The following is a 22,682-nucleotide window of genomic DNA, read 5'->3' as shown; positions in this document are numbered from 1 at the left end:
CTGCTCTGCTGTGGGAACCCCCACTCCTGGGCTGTTCACACACATCCTCTAGAATGTAAGCTGCTCCCAGCTACATGAGTGAGAACTTTTGGCCAGCTGCTGCTTGGATTGTGCATCCGAAGGACACTAGCCAATATCTCCAGCCCCAGACACAACCCTAGGAACCTCCGTCTTGCAGTGTCCAGTTACGCCTGCTGGACGCTGCAAGCTTATCTGAGTTTGTCAGTTTAACAAAGAAATTGATATGTATCAGGCTTGTTATCCCAAGGGGAGTCTCTGGCATGCATCAAACCAAACTCACTGCTTCAGGTAGTATAAACAAACAAATTTATTAACTACAAAAGATAGATTTTAAGTGATTATAAGTCAAAGCACAACAAGTCAGATTTGGTCAAATGAAATAAAAACAAAACACATTCTAAGCTGATCTTAACACTTTCAGTGCCCTTACAAACTTAGATATGCCTCACCACAGCTGGCTGGCTGCCCTTCAACCAGGCTCTCCCCTTTGATCAGCGCTTCAGTCACTTGGTGGTCGTGTCTGTAGATGGAGGTGGAAGAGAAAGAGCACGGCAAAGGTCTCTCCCTTTTATCATGTTCTTTCTTCCCTCTTGGCTTTGCCCCCCACCACCTTCAGAGTCAGGTGAGCATTACCTCACTGTAGTCCCAAACTGACCAAGGGAAGGGGGGTGACTCACTTGAGAGTCCAATAGATCCTTTGTTGCTGCCTCGGCCAGTGTCCTTTGTTCCTGTGAAGCTGGGCTGGGTTTGTCCCATACATACCCTGATGAGGTGTGTACTGCCCCTCTGCTCCTGGAGAGTTTTGCCTGAGCTTCTTTTAAGCCATGAGGACACATTTTCAGCCTCATAACTATATATGTGAAATTACAACCTATAACATTACTATAACAACAATGCTAAGTGCATCATGAGCCTTCCGAAGACACCCAAGATGACAAACTTTGCATTGGATACCACACAATCATGTTATAAGGATGAACATGGGGGTGCAGGGTGTACTCTACGGTACAGAGTGTCACAATGTCACGAGTGGCAGTGGAGTTATTCCTTAAGCTACAAAGGCAAGAGGAGTGCAACATTGATCTTCCCATGTGTAGTAGCTATGACACGTGGTTGCTTGTGGCATTCATGGAGGTGCTGACCACAGTGGAACACCGCTTTTGGGCTCAGAAAACAAGCACTGAGTGGTGGGATCACATTGTCATGCACGTCTGGGATGATGAGCAGTGGCTGCAAAACATTCGGATGAGGAAAGCCACATTCGTGGGACCATGTGATGAGTTTGCCCCAGCCTTGCAGCCCAAAGACATGAGAATGAGAGCTGCCCTGTCGTTGGAGAAGCACACGGCGATTGCACTGTGGAAGCTAGCTACTCCAGACTGCTACTGATCGGCCGCTTACCAGTGCGGAGTGGGAAAGTTGACCATTGGACTCTGAAAGGCCGTGACTCTGGGCAACATGCGTGACATTGTGAATGGCTTTGCATAAATGGGATTCCCTAATGGCCACTTCACTCTGCCACTGCCTCTTCCTCCTCCTCCTCCTCCTCAGACCAACCACAACAGCACCTTCTGCCTCAGCACCGCAGCCCCAATCCCCGCCAAGTGCCGAGGGGAGGCCAGAGGGCAGGGGGCTGGAGAGTGAGCCCAGCCCACACTCATCCTGCAGTGCTGTGTCCTGTCCCATGGGGCTGTGCCTGGCTCCCCATTGCAGGCTGAGTGAGGGGCAGGCTCACTCTATAGCCCCTCCCCCCATTGCCCTTTCCACCAGGCTGGGTTTAGGGTCACAGTGCAGAGGTGGAAGGTGTTGCTGCAAGTGGTTAGAGCCCCCAGGTCACAACACCCACAGCAGGGAGCCAGGCCCATCTCTGTGGGTCAGAAGACACCACTGCAGGGTTTTTGCGGGTGTCAGTGCACCCTGAACCCCTGATCAAACCACCCTGGTATGAACTTCTCCTCATGTCTGTGCTCCTCCCATGTCTCATTCTTTATAACCCACTAGATGGGCTCTCTGGCCTGTGAACCAGACATCAGCAACGCTTGCTGTTTGCAGTTGGGATGCTCTTAACAGGTATCTGAAGAGATGTGCAGCTTTCCGAGTCATGGCAGACACCATAAATTCCTCCAACGAAGCCGAAGAGCTCTGGGATCTGCGTGCCCCCAGGAGTGGGTCATGGGGCTCCCAAAGGGGAACGTCCCCAAGCCATTTCCTTCCCAGGCCCCCCTGAGGTGTGCAGCTCTGAGCATGCTGAGATCCATGGCTACACCTGCATAAATTACGAGGGGCAGGGGTCAAAGATAAAACCCGAATCCACCTAAAGCCTGACAATGTGTGTTCCCAGACTGTGCCATCAAAACAGAGACACTCAGGCTGTACCTTCAAAATGAGATCAACTGTAGCTTGTCAGAGTAAGCCAAAAAGTCTGGACACCAATGTCTTCTGGGAAAACAATGCAGCAAAAACCAAGGTGCAGAACCTGGATCTTTCTAGCAGTTGGCCCCAAGCCCCCAAATTCTATTTGCCTATATAGGGATTGATTCTGCTTCCACTGAAGACAATGTCAACACTCCCACGGAGCCCACAGACAATTAAAGCTACTGTGACTGCACTAAAAATCCTGCCTCTGATGCTCTAACCTGAGCTGTCGACTCTTGATGCTGGTGAGCTGGCTATTCAGGCACCTTAACTCTGGCACGTCACAGTGTTTGCACCCTTGACTTCACCACCTTAACCATTTTTTCAATGTCGTTCTCTGCATGGAATTGAATATCAGCTGTGCCATCACGCAGTGCCAGCCTGCGCTGTACGGCCTGCCTGCAGAGTGCCCTCACTGCGGGCAAGGCAGAGTTCAGGGGCTGTAGCTTAGTCTACACTTGCAACTGAAGGACAAAACTTTTGTCGTTCACAAGTGCTTAACACCCCCACTCACACAAAAACAACAAAAGTTTTGCCCCGGCAAGTGCAAGTGTAAACGGCGCTTTGTCGACACAGCCTTGTCGCTAACAGCTGCGCAGTGTAGACATAGCCGAAATGGTCTCCGGTTTCCACTGTCTAACGGACAGGAGAATTTGGCCAAAGCTTGCCACACAAAGCAAAGTGAGGCTCAAAATGGCAGGGGCTTTGAATCCTTAGTGCTCTATAGCATTTATATTTACAGAAATTTCCAAAGCATCCGTAACCCTGACTTTCTACCTGAGTTTTGTGACACTCCCTCCTCTCCTGAAGGAGCCAAAAAATCCTCTCAGGGCACTTGTAACCCTCTGGTGAGTGTATTTCACATGCATCCGATGAAGTGAGCTGTGGCTCACGAAAGCTCATGCTCAAATAAATTGGTTAGTCTCTAAGGTGCCACAAGTACTCCTTTTCTTTTTGCGAATACAGACTAACACGGCTGTTACTCTGACACACATCCCTTGATGGCTGACCCACAGGGTTTGTGGGTTTTTACAGCTCTGAACTTCACGGACTGACTCTTTAGCTCCAGCTGTAGAGACTTGTGCTAAGCGCTGTAGGTCCCCACTTCAATCCCCAGTGAATGTTGGGATGGGTTAAGCAGTTCCTGCCTGTGGGGCAGGGGATATGCTCTCCCTTCCAGCCTTCCAACAATACACATCAGATTGGTTCATATTCGTCCCCCTCTCTCCATTGCCCCTGTTCTCCCATCCCTTCTCCCCACCTCCAACCATTCCTTCTCTCCTGCCCTCTCCCTGACCTTCCCCCTCTTTTACTCTCCTTCAGTTTCACTTTCCTGTTTTCACCCCCTCCTGGCTCCTCCTTTTTCTTCTTCTCCTTCTGTGGCTGGGACTAGCAGATACTTGCAGGCGGCCCCTCCCAGTGTCAGCACAAGCCCACACTGTGTAGAGCCACTGACAGGGAGAACAGATACTCACCCGGCTGCCATGGCCGCTGCAGCTACAGCCGGGGAAATACAAGATGAAGCTATTTGCTCCATCTGCCTGGGGTATCTGACGGAGCCGGTGACTATCGCCTGTGGGCACAACTTCTGCCGAGCCTGCGTCACCCGGTACAGTGAGGAGAAGGGAACGGGGACACCCCTGACCTGTCCCCAGTGCAGAGCCCGGTTCCAAAAAGGGGAGTTCAAGCCCAACACACAGTTGAACAGCATCGTACAAAAGATCAAACACCTGGGTTTAAAACCAGGAAAAGGGCAAAAGGATTATCTGTGTGAGAGACACGAGGAACGTCTCAAACTTTTCTGTGAGGACGATGGAGAAACTATTTGCTTGGTGTGTGAGAAATCCCGGGACCACAAGTCTCACACTGTGGTTCCCACTGAGGAGGCTGCCCAGGAATACAAGGTAGGAAATGCTGTTGACTTTGCTTAATTAAATCCCTTAAGGAGACCAGGTTTATCCCCCATCAATACAAGGACAAACATTCACCCCTGGCTGCCTAAGGTTAGGCACCTAAACGAAAGGGGCCTGGTTTTCAGAGGGGATGAGCACTGGGGTTGTGGATAATGGAAAAAGATCAGAACTGTTTTTGCTCCAAGACTGCAAGTTCCAATACCTAACAGAGAGAACAGGGCTGACGGCTCTTTGTGCACCTGCAACCCGTCTGCCAGGTGGAGTGGGCAGCAAGAACATAAGACCATAAGAACAACCATCCCCTGTGGGAGCAAAGGTCCATCTAGCCCAGTGTCCTGTCTTCCGACAGTGGCCAGTGCCAGGTGCCCCAGAGGGAATGAGCAGAACAGGTGATCACCAAGTGATCCATCCCCTGTCGCCCATTCCCGGCTTCTGGGAACAGCTTCTGAACAGCTGATCTGTGGCAGGTGGGAGGCGCTGGGAGGATGGGGCAGGAGCTGGTCTCTGGGCCACCAGCGGGCAGGAAGCATTGCGGGGCAGGGCAGAGCTGATTGGCGGGGCTGCCAGTAGGTGCTGAGCACCCACTATTTTTATTCCATGGTTGCTCCAGCCCTGGAGCACCCACAGAGTCGGTGCCGATGGTAGAAAAGAAACTTTAAATGAGAGGAGGGAAGTCACCCGGCATTGATTAAGGAAAATGCCACACGCAGGATTCATAAACATAAAACCATTAGCAAAACACCCTCTCCAGTGTACGTTGGTCAGTGTCTTCTGCCTCATGTTCTGGAGTTCTACAACCAAAAGTTCCTTTGCTGTGCCCCTCTCTGCTCCCTCACCCCACCCCACTCACAGTGGCTGTCCTTGGTGAGTGAAGACTCAGGGTTCAGAGATGCATCTGTGTGAGCTCACCTCCCACCCTGGGGGCATGGGGGAGGAGGAAGAAGGCACCTTTCTTGCTCCACTGTCCAAGCACTTGCTCTGGTGTCACCACCCTGCCTCACACCCCACTGGCCCACTTCACCAGCCGCCCTGCCAGCCATCACCTGCTTCTCTGCTATAACCTCTACAGATCAGGACATGTCTACACTTGCAATTTAAAGCAGAAAAAGTCCCCTTTTTGCACAAAAACCTCGTCTCTTGAGGTTCTATGCTGCTCTTAGTGATTTTCAACTCTTAGAGGGGGAACTTCCTTGCTGAAGCAGGCTGGGCAGAAACGCTGTCCCACATCAAGTGATTTCAGCTCTAGTGATCACTTAAAAAACAGAAGACTCCGAATAGAGCCTTAATTAGTTCTGTCTGTGAACAGTGGAGAGGAGCAAGTTAAACCATGCCTAGGACTCTTGGGTAAAGTCCACACTTCTCAGCCACCACACCTGTCCCCACCTCCTCTTAACCTTCACAGGGGTCTGGCATCCAAGCCCCCCGCATAGTGAGTAAAGTTCAGTGGAGGGTGACCCCCTCAGTCAGGACAGGCTAAATGCTACTCTGCTGCCCTTTACTCATACAATAAAGATAACACTATTTCATTACCCCCACATTCAATACTGAAGTGATCTGTAATCCAGCACCAGCCACAGCTGATCACTTTGGCAACACAGCCCTGTCTGCTGGATACCTAGGCAGAGTCGGTGTGTTCATGTAAATACAGTCTGCACCTGAAGCCTTTTCTCCTCCCCAGCGAGCTGCTGGGGATAGAGCTCATTCAGACCCTGCTTGCACATGAAACAATCTGGACCCTGACACATCCCTGCACGTCAGTGGCACCGAAAGCCACAGCTGGTACCTGTGTCCTGCTCTTCTTTCTCTGCCATATCTCGTTCTTCTCTCCTCCTTCAGCTCTTACCCATCCAGCAGCCCTGCTCCACTCATATTAACTCCTGTGGCCATTAGCCCAGATAACATTAGGAGGATGTGGGGTGGCCTTACAGCTGACGTACACCATGTATTGTACACCAGGATGTACACGCCAGGGTATTATAATTGTCTGACAAAGTTGGGGCCACCTGTGTCCTGACACGGTTGGGTTTTGACAGCGTGGGTGGGACAACACGGTTCCGGAACCACATTAAAGAAACATGTTATTGCTCCCATCCCATCTGGGGCTGTGTCTGCACTGGAGAGTGGGAGGCCAGGGATGAGACGCTGCTGAGGTTCCCTGCCCTCACCCCGGGAGAGAGGGGAGGACATGGGCTGATGTTAGGGCCCTGCCCAGGGTTGCAGAAGGAAGGGAGGGAAATGGCCTGAATTCCCTCCCCACAGGGACCAGACTCACTGACACACTCAGTTTGGCCTGAACTGTCCCAAATTTCTGCTCCAAGTCCCTTCTTCATTGAATTGCTTCTCTGCCCCAGGAACTCGCAGGCCACGTCGACACTGCAGGGGTTTCAGCAGCGCAGTTACAGCCCGGCAGCACAGAAGCCAGGGCGACCGAAGTGTCATGTTAAGATCAGGCCCAAGCCTCTGTGCTCACTGACAGGGCTCAGAGACAGCCGGGAAGTGCTGGCACTTCTCCAGCGAAGCACCTGCCGTGTTCTCCGGGATCTCAGCTTTCACTTTGCTTTAAACTGAGTCTCCAGCTGTTTTGGTTGTGAAGAAAACCTCAAAACTGTGACCCAGATGTAGGGGATGCAGAGAGCTGGGCACAGCGGCTCTGAGAGGTGTGAACGGCCCCATTGCCTCAGTGAGGGGTGAGCTCAGGGATAATCTTTTAAATATCAACATTGTTAATTATTTCGTTCCCCTGTGAGAGCGGAGAGGGAGAATTGCAGCTCGGCACCATTTATTGCAGTGACGCTTCCTTCCGGTGCCACAAGCGGGTGATGTTTGGGAGATGCCACCTCTTCTGTTCCCCCCAGGAAAGAAGGACCCGGCCCAGAGAGTCCAGCAGAGCCCAGGGGTATATTCGAGCCCCATGAGGGGAGCCAGGCCCCAGAAGCCCCTTGGAGCCCATCAGCAACTCCATCCTGTTCTGAACATTGCACCATCTACTGTGAACAGATCCTGGTGTCTCCTTTTGGTGACTCACATGGGTGGAGCTTATTTGTGGGTGGAGCTTCAAAGAATCCAGCCACACTCCCCCCCCCCCCCGCCCCCGGCCCCAATTCTGATCCCTGCTCATTTATGAAGCTGTTTTGCTGGATGCAAAGGCTGCTTTTCTGCCTCCTGTCTCTCACTAGCCCCAGCTGGCTCCCTCCCTCCCTCCCTCCCTGCTTCCCTGCAGCAGCACCCCAGGAGCTCTCAGCAGCAGCTGCAGCCTTGGCCCTGGGGCAGGGAGGAGGAGGAGGAGAGAACTCGAGGGCTCAGAGAAAAGAGAGAGAGTGAAATGGGGAGATCTCTGGCGGGGGCTCAGGAGGGGACTCTGGGGGGCTGCCATGGGTGTTGCACAGAGCGGGGCTGAGGGGGCAGGAGCACATTGCTGTGCTGTGTGAATGAATCACACACTGTCAAAGGGGAAGAGAGCCCTGGGTTATTACAGCTCTGGAGGCATTATAATTATGGGTGGCCCATTCCCCCAGATCGAGTGTGTTCCCTGTTATTCACTGACCTCCAGCCACATCACAGCTTCACCCTTTCCAGTTAACGGGACTGCACTGGCTCAGGTGCTCAGCTGCTGCCCGAGGGAGGCCACATGAGAGCCTGGATAGACGAGAGCGCAGTGGGGTCTTTCTCCTGGCCTGGGTCTGGGGTACAGTGGAGTGAGATGCTGTCCCAACCTCTTCACTCTCACTGGCAGGAGGGATCGTTCAGAACCTTTCCAGCTATTTCCCCTCTGGCCTGTGCTCAGGGATGGGAAACTTTAGCTAAAACACAGGCTTTGAGAAGTCCTGAGTGTCTGCACGAAGCAGAGCCCCCGCTCTGAGGCTGGCGTCTCTTCCCCCACGAGGCCTTTGGGGACGGCAGAGACGAGTCTGCTGCTCGCTTCCAGGGTATTTTACCGCTCATGTCTGAAATGCCAATATGGATAGTACGGTCCACCCATCGGACAGGCAGACTAATGGCTGTTTCTCGCACACGATGCCCCTGCAGGTGAAACTCCAGGGAGCCCTGGGCTCTCTGAGGAAGGAGCTGGAAGAGGCTCTGGCTTTGACATCTAAAGAGAAGGAGAAAACAACAGAGTGGCAGGTGGGTGTCCGCGTTTATTCCTCCCTGAGCCCTTCCCGCTGCAGCATTCCCAGGAATGACGGGGCCATAAAGCTCCAGGATGAGGTTATGAATCTGCTCTAGTTGTTTGCTCCGTTGCACAGCCATGGGCTCCGGCATTTGGGGAGGCCGGGCGTGAGTGCTGGAACCTCCCCGGTGCCCAGATCATTGCCCTGCTCACTGCTTCACCCCCATTTGGCCTCGTCTCGCTGAGGCCCCCCTCCACATTCCACTCCTGCTCTGCCCCATGCCTGGCTCCCGCTCAGACACCTCCCCAGAGGCTCCCTGCTGACCATTCACTGTTGCAGCTCGGTACTCCCCCTACCCCATAGGTGCAGACTCCGTGGGTGCTCTGGGGCTGGAGCACCCATGGGGAAAAATTAGTGGGTGCTCTGCACCCACCGGCAGCCAAGCTCTCCTCCCCACCTCTTTCCCTAAGCGTGCTGCGTCCCCGCTCCTCTGCCTACCTCCCAACGCTTGCCGCCGCAAAACAGCTGTTTGGCGGCATAGCAAGCTCCGGAAGGGATGGGGGAGGAATGGGAACACGGCACGCTCAGGGGAGGAGACGGGGAAGAGGTGGGGCCAGGGCAGGGATTTGTGGAAGGAGTCGGAATAGGGGCAGGGAGGGGGTGGAGTTGGGGCGTGGACTTTGGGGAAGGGGTTGGAAATGGGGCAGGGCAGGAGGGGTGGGGCAGGGGAGGGGTCGGGACAGGGTCGGGGGCAGAGGGGGGTCGAGCACCCATAGGGAGCTCCTATGCCCCACCCCGCCCCCCCGTCCCCTCGCCTGCCACTTGCTCCTTTCTGCCCCCTCCTGCCTTAAGGAAGAGTGACGGGGGAGGGGCAGAGAGGAGCAAGTGGCGGGGCCCCCCACACAGCTGACGGGCGACAAGCAGCAGGTGCTGCAGGGTTCGGGGGAAGAGCGGGAGCGAGGGCACTGGGCGGAGCGCAGGCAGGACTCCAAAGGCAGCAGGTCTGCAGCCTGCCTCCAAAGGGAGGGGCTCTGCATCCTGTTTGGGGAGGCTCAGCCTCCCCTGGCCTATGGTACCTGCCATCCAGGGTGCTGGCCGCATCAGGCTGTGTCTCCGGTGGGGATCTCAGCGCAGCAGCAGCTCCTGTAGGCGGAGGAGATGGGGCAGTTCCTGGCCCTTGTACAGTGGTGCAGACCCACCCCTGAGATCTCGGATGGAGCAAATTCTCCATACTGGGTGCAGTGTTTTCACTATTCCATGGATCCTGTTTCCCTCCTGCAGGTGGGGATGGTGTGTCGGCTGCTCCAGCCATCGGTTTTCAGTGGCCTTCATGACAAAGCTCTGCAGCTTCTCTGCAGCCTGGAGGAAACAGATTGTTCCTTCTCGCCCTGCTCCCACAGTCCCTGCAATGAATCTGCCCAGTGCCTGGGCCAGACACTGGAGCTGGGAGTTGGGAGGAGGATTTGCCCCCATGGGTGAGGTTCAGATTCGCTCAGCTGGCTGGGCTGGGGGCATGCTGGGAGCTGAGCTCTTCTGAACATCAAACCCAGTGTCAGGTGTTGAGCTCTGTGGAAAATCTGCCCCAGGGGTGTGTCTACATGGCCCCAACAGCTAGCTGCGGGCTGGTCCCTGAGTGACACCCAGGGGTCTGGGTGGGCGTGAACAGCCCATGCTGCTGCAGCTTCATAGCTACCAGTACTCGAGCTCGCTCGATCAAAGCTAGCTGGGGTGTGTCTACACACGGTGCTGTCAGACCTTCATTGCAGTGTGGACACCCCCTGAGTGAGCAGAGCCAGGGGCAGGTCAGTGTAAAGCCAGGCAGCGTTCGGCCACTTCACAGTCTCTGATGCCATCACATGGCCACTTCATCCCAGACACCTGCTACCGTTACTGTGATTTTACCTGTGCTCATCTCTAGGAGGTGATGAACCCCTGGGACAAAATGTCTGTTCTGGTTCGCCTGCCTTTTCCAGTGAAATCCCTGCAGAGAGCGTGGGGGGTGTGAGGAAGATGCCAACAGCGGGGAGGAGAGGAGAAGCAGGTGTCCCACTAGTCAGATAAAAATGACCATTTACAAGAGCTGAAATGCTCAGAGCTGGGTGCCTCTGGTTCTGCGTCTGAAGCCGTATTTAGAGCCCAGCGGAAGTGGGCCCATTTCCAGAGGACAGAACCGCAGCAGCTCCCATTGCCCGCACCAGAAGCAGTTGGTGCTCAGTTCCTCAGACAATAGGGATTTAGGTGCATAACAATTAACAGCCATGTTGAATGTGTCCGGCAAAGATCCCAGCCAGCACCATGGAGGCGGCTGCAGCTTGGGACAGTCACTGGGGTGGTTCTGAAACCCTTGATTATCGCCCAGTGAGAGCAAGTTACGTCCCACAGCACCAGAGGTCACGGCCCAATGATCAGTGTCACTCGGTGCAGAGTAACTGCAGCCCTAGTGACTGTGAGATGAGGCCCAGCAGGGGCGGCCAGTCCCCCACTGAGAGGGGCCGTCATGGGCTTGAGCCAGGTGGGGAGTATCCCCACGGGCAGGAGCAGGGCCCGGGAGGTGACAGGCCCCCATGAAGGATGCGCTGTCCGTGTCTGATGGCGGGAGATGTTAGGGGATACGATAATGCTGCACCACTCGAATTAGCTGTAACTCAACAGCTCCCAGCGGGCAGGAGCGGAAGGAGGCTGCAGGACCACGGCCCTTTGCAGGGTCCAGGCCACGTTCAAAAAGCCTCGAGCAGGTGCCAGCAGGGGCTCCTGAGGGACCTAGGGATTGTCAGGGCTGTACCCGAGTTGTCTGAGTGCCCCATGGTGGCTGCAGCGCTCCCAGGGGCAGGGTGAGGGTCGTCTGGGGGATGGGTGGGTGTCCAAAGCCCATTGACAGATGGGCCCAGGGGTGCTGGAGGACTGCGCTGGGGGCTCGGGTCAGCCAGGGCAGAGGTAGGATGTGGACGTTACAGCGCTCAAGCAGCTGCCTCTTCAGACACAGAGACTGGGCATGGCCCCTCCCCCACCACACAGGGAGCTGGACAGACAGACGGGTTAGAGCCCTGCACAGGAAAGGGGAGAGGGGTCAGCACAGGGCACAGACTGGTGGGGAGAAGGGCTGGGCTCACATACTAGGGTTTCAGGGAGGAGGCCTCTGGGGACAGGGGGACAGGGGCTGGGGAAGTTCCTGAAGCCCCTGGCCATGTTGGCATCTCAGGGAGAGGAAGAGGGACTTTCCCCAACATCACTGTGGCCCGAATCACACTGGGGGGCAGGTTCAGCCAGGGTCACCCAGCACCTCTGTGCTGAGCTGCAGGGGAGCTAGAGAGGCCGGTGCAGAGCAGTCAGCCCCTCCCCCTGCCAGGATCAGCACCGGCTCAGCATCGTTCCCACGCTCCCTTCAGAGAGCAGGTGGGGACACAGCTGGCATCAGCAACCCGCTGCTCTGTGAGCCTAGAGGGCTCCCTAAAGGCTGCGATCCCAGGGGCACTGGGCACATGGGCATGGGGCACTCCGCCAGGCTGGGTGAGGCCAAAGCCAGCCCTGACAATGCCCTGGGTGCCCAACACCCATGTGAGCCCCAGGATGGCACCCAAAGGACTATTAGCACCAGCCCTAGGTCCTGAACTTTGCAGCCCTGGGAGCAGGTTGTCAAAGAATGAGCATCACCCACATCCTGCTGTGAGGGCTCCCCTAGGTATCTGACTGCCCAGCACGGGGCACCAAAATCCCCCCATGGACGCCCTGTGCAGCCAGCTGTGAATCTCTCCTGTTCCCTCAATTTCTCTCCAGTCCATCCCCTGCCACCCACAATAACATACTGCATCTTTACAAAGCACCCTAGACAACCCCGCTATGGAACTGGCTATATTAACTCTGAACTAAATCAAACCCTTTATGGTATGTTTTCCAAAGAAGTAAATATCCTGACAAACCTGATACTGCTTTAATATCACCTGCTTCCTGGACAGAGGCCCAGTCCGTGTAACTCACCATCTGGCTCACGTTTTCTCTGTGCCTTTCCTATTTTTCTGTCTCAAGGGGAAAGTGAAGAATAAGAGAGAGATGATTGCAGGTGAATTTAACAAACTGCACACACTGCTGAGAGAGGAGGAGCAGCTGCTTCTGCAGAGCCTGGAGGAGGAGGAGAGGGAGACTCTGAAGAGACTGCAGAAAAATGTAACCAAGCTCTCCCAGCAAAGCTCCTCTCTGCAGCAGCTGATCACAGAGATAGAGGAGAAGTGTCAGCAACCGGTTGTTGAGCTGTTAAAGGTGAGACGGCATCAAAATTCTCCACCCATCCAGAATTATAACTCAGATCCATGGGTCTGGATTCCAACAATTAGAGTCAATGTGTTCTGTGGTTTACTGACAAACAGAACATGAGGCTAAGGGCTCCATCAGTTCCCAAATATCGCAGTTCATGATACAGGGGAATTCTCCTCATGGAGACCCAGTGAGGCCATGGGAGATTAAATGGATAATACAAAAATGATACTGAGCTAAACCCATCCCTGCTCTGACCCCAGAACATTGGACCCAACAGTCAATAAACACAGATACTGGTGTGTCGTGTCCCTAGAAGGGAGAACCCTTTAGCTAAATTCCTGTCTCCCCTAAATATATGAAACAAGTGTTCAAAACAGTGAAGCCTGGGCGGGTTGATCTATTTTCTAGATGAAAGTTTGATGCCCAGAGTGAGACTCACTCAGTTTTATGCACATTGTGTTAATACAGGACATTGATTCTCTTTTTCCTTTCAGGATGTGAAAAGCACATTGAGCAGGTGTGTTTCCTATGTTCATTGCTCTTATATTCTTGGTGGTGGTTCTGGGATGACGTGTGCACAGAACAGCTGAGTGATGATGGGACGTTTTCTTCATAGGAGTGAGAATGTGAAACTCCAGGAACCAGAAGCTGTTTCTACTGACCTGAAGAACAAGTATAAAATTTCCCTTGACATGAGGGAAGTGCTGAAGAGATTCGGAGGTGAGTGGCGTCTACTGGGACATTCAGCTGTATTGTGCCTGGGGATCTGGACAGAGCCTGGGACCCCAGGACACGCTTGCACCCAGCTGACAGGCTTGGAGCTGTGTGAGAGCTGGAGGCTGATGCGCTGAGTGCTGGGCAGTTTGCCTGCTACTTCAGCCACCTGCTGGTACTTGCCCAGGTGTCTGACCAGGCCCCATCACTGTGACATCCTGACCCCTCCGTGGCTGAGTTAATGGGTGTCCTTGAGCCAGGTGCTGTGAGGCCTGGACTGGACCCATTGTGCTGGGAGCTGCACAGACTGGTAACGGATGACGTGTCTGTGCCTCTCTCCTGGGACACGTGAGGGCTGCGTTGTGTGGCCACCATTCAGCTCTGCCCCAGCCCCCATTAGCCAAGGCTTGGCTGAGCTTTCTGAGCTGGAGGAGGGGCCGGTCTGGCTGCTGTGGTCTGACCTGGGCCGTGTGTTACTGGGTAACCAGCTGAATCCTACAGCCCCCTTGTCTGCTCTGAGTGCAGCCCAGTGTGAGGTTGGGTCAGTGGTTTGCTGCTCAGTGAGTGAGACTCACACACAAGAATGTGACCCTGTCACAAGGGCTGAGCATGAGCTGCCCCCATCCAAACCCCTCCCCACAACCTCAGCGCAGAGACCGGGGAGAAAGGCAGAAACCTGACAGCAAGGAGGGACAGAGAAGAAGTGAAGGCAGAGGAGAGGGGGAGTGGGAAGGTTCAGTGAGCTCGGTCTGTGATAGTTGAACTGGCCCTTTCACCCTACCCCCGCCCTCCTCTCTTCCCACCCCCCACCCCCAGCAGGGGGCAGTCGAAGGGGCCAAGCTGGGTGTGTCTGTCCCGGCCGATGGAGGCTGCCCAGTGGGTGCCGGCTGCAGGGCCAGGATCTCAGGGCTCCGGGGAGCAGGAACCCCAGGCTGTGGGGGAAGCAGCTTCCTCTCTGCGGCTGGCTGGAGCCAGCACATCCCTGCTCCCCTCCCCCCTCGCTGCCCCCAGCCCAGCACAGTCTGTGCCCACCGGACCCTGAACACGGCTGGGCTCTGGGCCATTCCACAGCCCTGGCCCCTGAGCCTGTCGGGATCCTGAGCCAGTCACCTCTGTGCCTCTTTCTAGGGGATCAGCAGCCCCTGGGGAGCCTCCTGTCATCCCCCGGAAACCCCGTCCTGGGCAGGGCCCCAGGCCCTGAGTCACTCGCTGGCTGCTCCCGGCTGGCCAGGCCCAGGGTCTCCAGCAGGGCCCTTGGTGCTGGCACCGCGCTGGCTGCCAGAGCTCCCAGCCCCTGGCCCAGCCTGGCCTGTTGTCCCAGCGCTGACCCCTCCCCTGCGGGTGGTGGGGGGGGACCCTGCTGCTCTCAATGGCTGAGCCCCCCCCCGCCGCGGCCTCTGGTGCTGCGCTCGCAGGCTCAGCCCGTGCCAGGGCCAATGCGGCGCTGCTGGGGCTGCTCCTCCCTCGGCACCTGGGTTCTCTGTGTCTGGGGCAAGTGGCCGGGCGAGTGGGCAGGGACCTGCTCAGAGACACACGCCCTGTGCTGCACCCGGAGGGCAGAGACCAGCCAGGGCCGGGCAGGAACGTGCCACCGCGCTGGGATTAACCTTTTCCTGCCACCCACCCCAGCAGCCCCGGCCGGTCACTGCCACTCGACTGCCCCCGCTCTGACCCCAGGGACCCGGGTCTGGCAGTTTGGGGGTGTTGCTGGGTGAATGTGTGGGGCAGAGTAACCAGGGATCCCTGCACCCCAGGGTCCCCGTGTGCAATGGGGAAGGCCCCGCGCTGCATGCAGACCTTAGGGGCTGAGCAGTGAGTGTTATTATTGATAGAACCCTCAGCCATTTCAGGGTGTCTTGGCAAGCATCTTGCCTCAGTTTACCCTCTTCAGCACTCCTTAAATTACACCTCACAGTCCAAAAGATCTGAGAGAAAAGTCCCCTCCTGGGGTCTGCTCTGAGTCCAAGTAAACCCCAAAATAAAATCTTTTCCTTCATTCTGCTCCAGCCTCCAGCTCTCACTCAAGCTCCTCACTGTCCTCAAGTCAGGAGTCCTCAGTCCTCCTTCCCGGAGCTGGGCTTGGATTTTTCCATCATGGAATCAGATGACTCCAGCCCTCTTTTCTGGAGCTGGGGTCATTTCAGGCTGTGCCTTAATTCTCTGCATCGACTTTCTCCAGCCGGGGGCAGCTCTCCAGAGCTCTGTCCTGCTACAGCTGCTGCTGTCATTGTCATCTCTGGCAGCGCCTCCCCCTTAGGGGAGCTCCTCTGTCTAGGACAGTGGTCCCCAAACGTTTTTCATCATGCCCTCCCTTACCTGGTTTGTGCCCCGACCCTGAGAGCTGCAGTTGGGAGAAGGACCAGGAAGGGGGCTGCAATTGGGGCCAGGAGCCGGGGGCCATGGCTGGGGGCAGAACCATGGTTGGGGCTGGAGCTGCAGCTGGGGTCGCAGCCTGGAACAGGGCCGGGAGTCGGTGGCTGAGGCCGTGGCCGGAGCTGCAGCTGGGGCTTATGGTGGGGCCGGAGTGGAGCTGGGGGCAGAGCAGGGCTGGGTGGCGTTCCCTTCCTGCCACATCTGCAGGCTGGTCCAGTCCCTGCCATGCCCTCCAAATGTTCCACACAACCCACAGTTTGGGGACCACTGCTCCAGGAGGACCCCTTCTCGGCTCCTTGCTATGGTGAACTCTCCTGTGAGCTCCTCTCCTCAGCACCTTCCTGTCCCTAGGATCCCTTCAGCTGAGCCCTGGTAACCCTTTATCCGGCTTATTAGCTGTTTCACTGCCAAGTAGCCACCTAGGGATTTAATGACTTCAAGCTTGGTCTGGGTTGTCTCATACTCCCTTTCAGGAGCCTGTCACAGGTAGTCTTGTCCCTGACTCCCTTAAAAGGGCCAGCCCTCTTGATACATTTCCTCCCACCCCCAGAGCCAACATGTATTCATAGGTAGGTCTTGACCATGGCTGACACTTGGTTATGTTCTGCAGCTGGGATGAGGTGGGGGGTATTTCCTGCCTTGCTTCCACAAGGAAATCTGCAAGGCCCTTAGTCATCATTTTATTCTCATCACTGAAGTATGAAGAGTCTGGGAGTTTGATTCCCCATCTTTCTACGTAGCTCATGTCATGGGTAAAATCCGACATAGTCTTCAGCATGTCACAGTTCAGAACAACTCTTTGGCCATAGCAGAGGTAGTCAATAGCACTGGGCTTTCATCATTGGTGTGATGGTTGTGTAGCAGATATGGGCTGGCTACAGAGCTTGCCTCTCAGCCAGATACACACCAGATGTGTTCATCAGAAAATCTTTAATGTTCTGCCAAGTATGGCTGAGGTCTGCTTAAATATGGTATTTTACACACAGCGCTACCTAGGGGTTGAACAGCATAATACAGTTTAGCGTTCCATTACATCTCCCCCGTTAAGTTCTACATTCCGACCATTTATAATATTTACATTATCGCACTGTCTTTGAAGTTCAGTGCAGATCAGTCTGTTAGGTGTCTCTGAATGGTGCTGGTCTTCTAATTGCATGAACCAAGCAGGTTAACAGGTTGGTCATCTGGCTGTCCATTAGTTCCACCATCTGACCGTGGTCAGTCTGGAATCCTTGAGTCATCTTCTTATTCTGCATCCATCATCTGCAGAGTTTGCTCAGTTGATTGTTCTTTCTGAGGAATAAACTGTAGATGTTGACAGTTTCTGTTGAACTCTCCTCTCTTGGTCTTGATCACATACAACCTGGGTGTTGAATTCTCTTTCTTTACAACAGCTGGAATATTCCATTCTTTTTCTCCATCCAGTTTGACACAAACATGGTCACCGGGTTCTAGGCCCGGTAGTTTTCTGAGTGATGTCTGTTGTAAAAGTGTTTGCAAGCTCTTTTTGCCTTTTTATTTGATTTGGCTACTCTCTACGTGTCTGACAACTTTGGAGATAGATTCTTTTCCAAAGCTGGGAGGGTAGTTCTGAGTCGTCTTCCCATCAGGAGTTGTGCTGCACTATATCCAGTAGCTGCTATTGGGGTTGGTCTGTAACTCAGTAGAGCAAAGAATGGATCTTCCTGCTGAAGGATATTCTTCACTGTCTGTGCAGCTCTCGCAGCCTCTCCATTCGCTTGTGAGTAATATGGGCTTCTCGTAATATGAGGAAGATCATATTTTGTTGAGATAAATAAAATTCTACTTCTCTGAATTGTGGTCCATGCTCTGTCACAAGTTCTTCTGGAACCCTAAAATGCCCAAAAGTGCACTTCAGTTGCTCTATAACACCCTGGTGTGTTACGTAAAATAGTCCACGACTGCCAGGTAAAGATATCTCCTGAATTCACATAAATCTGCAGCTAGTCTCTTTTAAGGTCTCTCTCATTCAGACTAGCTCCTTATTAGTGTCACTAATTACGACTGGCCATATCTTTCTTCCTGCTGCCTTCAGTAAAAGAGCTGTGGGAGCCCGAGGGCGAATTTTTCTACCAAGGGCAAATTTAACAGCAGCTCTGGAGTGTTTCATAGCTGATGTCCTGAGCCTGGCCTGGCTGTACCTGTGCGGTTCTGGGGGTGTTGACAGTCACTCACTGAAAGTCACTGGGATTTGGGCTCCTAAGTTGTTGGGACACATTTGAAATAGAGCTGGGTGTAATTTTGGGGGCAAATAGTTTATTTGCTGAAAAATTATATTTTGGGTCAACTGAAACTATTCCTGAATCCTTGTCGAGTTTGCTGAACAGTTTCAGTGAACAGAAGAAGGTGCCGCCGCTTCCCTTCTAGCCTTTAGCCCAGTGGCAGGGTCCTCAGCTGGGAGCCCCCGGTTCAATCCCCCCGGGTGATGTGGGGCAGGAATTGGAATGTGGGTCTCCCAACCTCAGATAAGGGCTGGAACTGCTGGGCTCCAGGTGTCTGATGTTGGGCTCCCTCAGTCTCTCCTGCTGAAGTGTGTCTAAACACTGCCATGGGCACTGGGCCAGAGCATGGGAGCGAGACTGACTGCAGCCCAGTGGGTCAGGCCCCGACCTGGGAGACCCAGAATCCAGCTCCCCTGCTCCAGTGACCCTGTAATTATTGATCCATAACCCCAGTGAGGGGAGGGGTTATGGCCTCTGGCACAGCAGTGTCTCAGCCATGTCGGTGCCCCTGTGAAAACCCCTAGTGCAGATGCGCTGCGTGGGTGTGAACTGGGACTGGCCCCTGGTGCAGCTTATTCCAGATGGAGTGGGCAGCAAGTGGGAAATGGCCCCTCCCCTCCCCACTGCCCCAGCCTCATTAGCAATTGCCCCTGTTCCCCCCCAGCACCCCTCAAGTCTCATCCCCCGACTACCCTGCCCCCTTCCAGCAAGCCCAGATACCCTGCCCATGTCCTCGCATGGAGAGTCCCAGCTGTGCCCCGTGGGGCAGGGCTGCCACCCAGTGTGTGTGTGGATGGCACCAACCTACTCTTAGCAACAAACCAGCCACACACAGCCCCAAAGCAACAGAGATTCCCTGGGGCCTGCCCCCTTCACCTTCCCTCCTGCCCCCCTTCACCTCCCTCTCTGCCCCTGGCACCTGCCTCTCCCTTACCCTTCCCTCCGCCTTTGTGCCCACCTGACCCCTGCCTCTATCCTGTCCCTTCCCCCTCACCCCAAACTCCTGCTGCTCCCTTAGGCCCCTGCCCCTCTCTCCCCAACTTTGTCTCCCTGGCATGTGCCCCTGCCCTCCACCCACCTCTGCCCCCCCTGGCACCTGCCAATCTTCTTATGCCCCTGTGCCCCCTGGCTCCCGCGCCTCCCTTACCCTTCCCTCACCCCTGTTCCCACCTGGCCCCTGCCTCTATCCTCACTGCTACCCTTCTTCTCACCCCTTTTCTGCTCCCCTTGATCCCTGTCCCTCTGTCCCCACTTTGCCTCCCTGGCATTTGCCCCTGCCCTCCACCCACCTCTGCCCCCCTGGAACTCACCCCTCCCTTCTCCCCCATCACCATGCTGGCACTTGCCCCTCTCCCACAAACATCCTTTGCACCCTGGAGCCCACCCATCACTTCACCCCCCTGCTACCTCGTGGCGTGAACCTCTCCCCTTTCCCCCTCTGCTGCCATGTCTCCCATCCCTCCCCTCGCCCCCACATGCCCTCCTAGTGCCTGCCACTGCCCTCACCCCCTCTTCCCCTTCATGCCTCCCCATCCCTCACTCTCCTCTGCTGTCTTGGCTCCTGCCCTTCTCACCCCCCTCAGCCCCGCCTTGTACTCATCCCTCTCGCCACCCTCTCTGACCCCCGACACCACCCCTTCCCTCATCCCCCTGTGCCCACCCCTCCTCTAGCTCCACTCTGACCTTCTGTCTCCTGCCTCTCCTCGATCCCCTCTCCTAACAGTTCCCTCGACCCATCTGCCCCTGCCTCTCTCCTCACCCCTCTCTGCCCCCTGGTGCCTATCCCTCCATCCTCTGCCCTCCCTGTTCCTGCCATTCTGTTCAGCCCCCTCATTCTCCCTGGCACCTGCCCCTCCTCTTGCCCCCTTTCCCCTGGTGCCCATCCCCCTTCACTACCTCTGCTCCCTGACTCCACTCTCCTCATGCCCCTCTGCCCCCCTGCCCCCATGACTTGCCCCATCCCCTGCCTTTCTCGTTGTTAGAGGGCTTATTCCTTCACCTGCTTACTTCCCTGGTCTATCTTGCATGAACAGAGAGCAACAGTACCCGAAGTCCAAAGGTTCAAACAATTTGATATTTATTAGGGTGAACTTCAAGCAAGCATGATTCCAGTTTCCTTTCTTAGTGTTCCCCTTCCCACCTCTGATGCCACAGAGCCTTACCTGTGTCCCTGTTCCCATTCTCTGTTCCCATTCCCCCCTCTTAGCAAAACATGATTCCAATTCCCCCATCCCCATTCCCTGTTCTATTCCCCGCCTTACTTCCTGATTTACTATATAGTCTTCAGTCAAACTTGAGTTCGGCTTAGCTATACCTTAACCAATCATTTTACTGAAATTTAACTAACCAGGCCTAACATATTGTAACAAGATTATCTAACCAATATATCCCACCATCTTAATTGGTTTACACCCAACAAAATTAATTATACAGCAGACAGAAACAATCACAGAACCAGACAGAGATTATACGGACAAACAATAGGGAAATGGGGACTACAGTGATAGAACAACAAAGAAATGAGGATTTCACATCCCAGCTATTCTTAAGTGAGTTCTTGCCAGATAGGATGCTATCAAACTACGTTTCCTTTACATCTTCTAGGCTCTTCCCTTTCTCTGGAGGCGATGGGCACTATCAGGACAGGATTATATTCCTAACAGCCCAATAGCACCTGATTTCAATGTGACTAGGTTGGAATGTGAGGATGTGACCGTTCGCTTCCCAGCTTATGGCTGCCTCTACCCCCTCCCCACTCTGCTCCTGTCACCTTCCCCTCCCCTTTCCTCTCCCAGCATCAGCTTCTCCCCTCCCCTCCCTGGCCCCACTGACACCTTCCCACCCCTCCCCCGCTCCTCCTGCCCTTTCCCCCCCATCGTCTCCTCACAGGCAGAGGGGCCCTGACTCCCCTCAGGCAACAACCCCCCCCCCAGCGATTAAGGGGGATGCAGGTTAATTTCCCTTCGATCCCAGTGACCAGCCCCTGCCCCCGGCCCTGACTCTGTGACTCTCTCCCCAGTGGACGTGACTCTGGATCCAGACACGGCAAATCCCCACCTCGTCCTGTCTGAGGATCAGAAACGTGTGAGACACAGAGACACACGCCAGGATCTGCCCGACAAGCCCGAGAGATTTGATCCTTGTCCCTGTGTCCTGGGCGCTGCGGGGTTTGCGGGCGGGAGGCGTTACTGGGAGGTGGAGGTGGGAGACAAGACAGGCTGGACTCTGGGGGTTTGTAGGGAATCTGTGGCCAGGAAGGGGAAGGTCACATTCACACCTGAGGATGGATACTGGGCCATGTGGCAGTGGTATGGGGAATACGCGGCCCTCACCTCCCCGTGGACTCCCCTCACCGTGAGCGTCCGGCCCAGCCGGGTGGGGATTTTCCTGGACTATGGGGCGGGCAAGGTCTCGTTTTACAATGTGACTGACGGGTCCCATCTCTTCACATTCACTGACACCTTCTCCGGGACGCTCCGCCCTTATTTCAATCCCGGTCCCAACGCTGGGGGTAGAAACGCGGCTCCCCTGATCATCTGCCCAGTCCCGGCTCTGGCCGGGGGGAATCTCGGTCGCTGACAGTGACCCCGCGGCACAGACTGACCCCTCCCAGCGCTGCTGCTCCTCCCGCCCCCCTGTAATGGGGGCTGGTTACTGCAGCTACTGGAGTTTTTGTGCTGACCGGACACTGCCAGTTTCCCTTTTCCACTGGAGGGTCCAGTCGAAAACCGGACACCTGGCAACCGCCAGCCCTCATCTTGCCCCGTCCCCTGCCCCAAGGGTAGCAGGTGGTGGGGGATGGGGTCATTCACTCCTGCCAGAATTTTCTAGCCCTGTGAAATCTCAGTGTAAAATAGGAAAGAAAAAAGATTATTCTAATTTAAAAAATATTATTGTAACAAGGTGTAAATACAAGAATATTTCAATTTACATTTCAACAGTCTTTCAGAAACAAGCATCTAAACATATTTTTAGAAATGGAATTATTTACATTTATTTTTGATTCTTCCCTCAAATCTATATTGAAGTTTAACTTCTCTGTATAACGTCATTTGTATTTCAACTGTGGAATTTCAAGAAATCCAAAATATTTATCTTGACAAAATAAATTATTAAATTGTCAGACGGGGTTGTTCAGTTACAATGTATGTGTGTCATAAACATCACAACTACACACATGTGCAGCTGCTCTCTCCCTCTCCTCCTCTCTTTATTGTCTTGACTGGTTCTTTCTGGGAGGCAGGACACATACACCCACCTCCTGCACTACATCTTTGAAAATTAATAGGTGAAAAGTGATAGAATTAATTAAGAAATATATTTCAGTTAACTCACACAAGATTATATAATATTCTTTGAACTTCTTTCAGCATTAAATCATGTGATTTTTAACTTTCTAGCTACATGTCATCGGTAATCAAGATATGACCCTTCCTTTCTTTTTCTCACATCAATTAACAAAACACAGTCCCCAACCACAAATGCTATCTTCCTATACATAGAAATCTCTTCTACAATCTCCATTTTTAGTGTATTTTTCTTTAGAAATATTATTTGCAGGCAATGTACTGTCAGTGTCCACTGTTGCTTTCAATGTACTGCTGGACTCTTCATGTTCTTGGTTATAAGGACACAATAAATGT

General features: G+C 54.3%; 1 protein-coding gene and 1 pseudogene across 1 annotated transcript; one reads left to right on the top strand and one right to left on the bottom strand.

Moving 5' to 3' along the window:
• The window catches only part of LOC141998040 (zinc finger protein RFP-like), a 338,200-nt pseudogene that overhangs the window by 68,788 nt on the left and 246,730 nt on the right, over nucleotides 1-22,682 (bottom strand).
• On the top strand, nucleotides 3,861-21,986 carry LOC141998478 (E3 ubiquitin-protein ligase TRIM39-like). Its single transcript, XM_074971331.1, has 6 exons — nucleotides 3,861-4,340; nucleotides 8,376-8,471; nucleotides 12,482-12,712; nucleotides 13,204-13,226; nucleotides 13,326-13,429; nucleotides 21,059-21,986. Exons 1-6 carry the CDS (start codon nucleotides 3,921-3,923, stop codon nucleotides 21,616-21,618), a joined length of 1,434 nt encoding a protein of 477 aa, XP_074827432.1. The 5' UTR covers nucleotides 3,861-3,920; the 3' UTR covers nucleotides 21,619-21,986.

The sequence above is a fragment of the Natator depressus genome, chromosome 14, assembly GCF_965152275.1.
Source record: "Natator depressus isolate rNatDep1 chromosome 14, rNatDep2.hap1, whole genome shotgun sequence".
Lineage (NCBI taxonomy): Eukaryota > Metazoa > Chordata > Testudines > Cheloniidae > Natator > Natator depressus.
The sequence above is the reverse complement of the archived record's forward strand: the minus strand, read 5'-3'. Positions and strand labels throughout refer to the sequence as shown.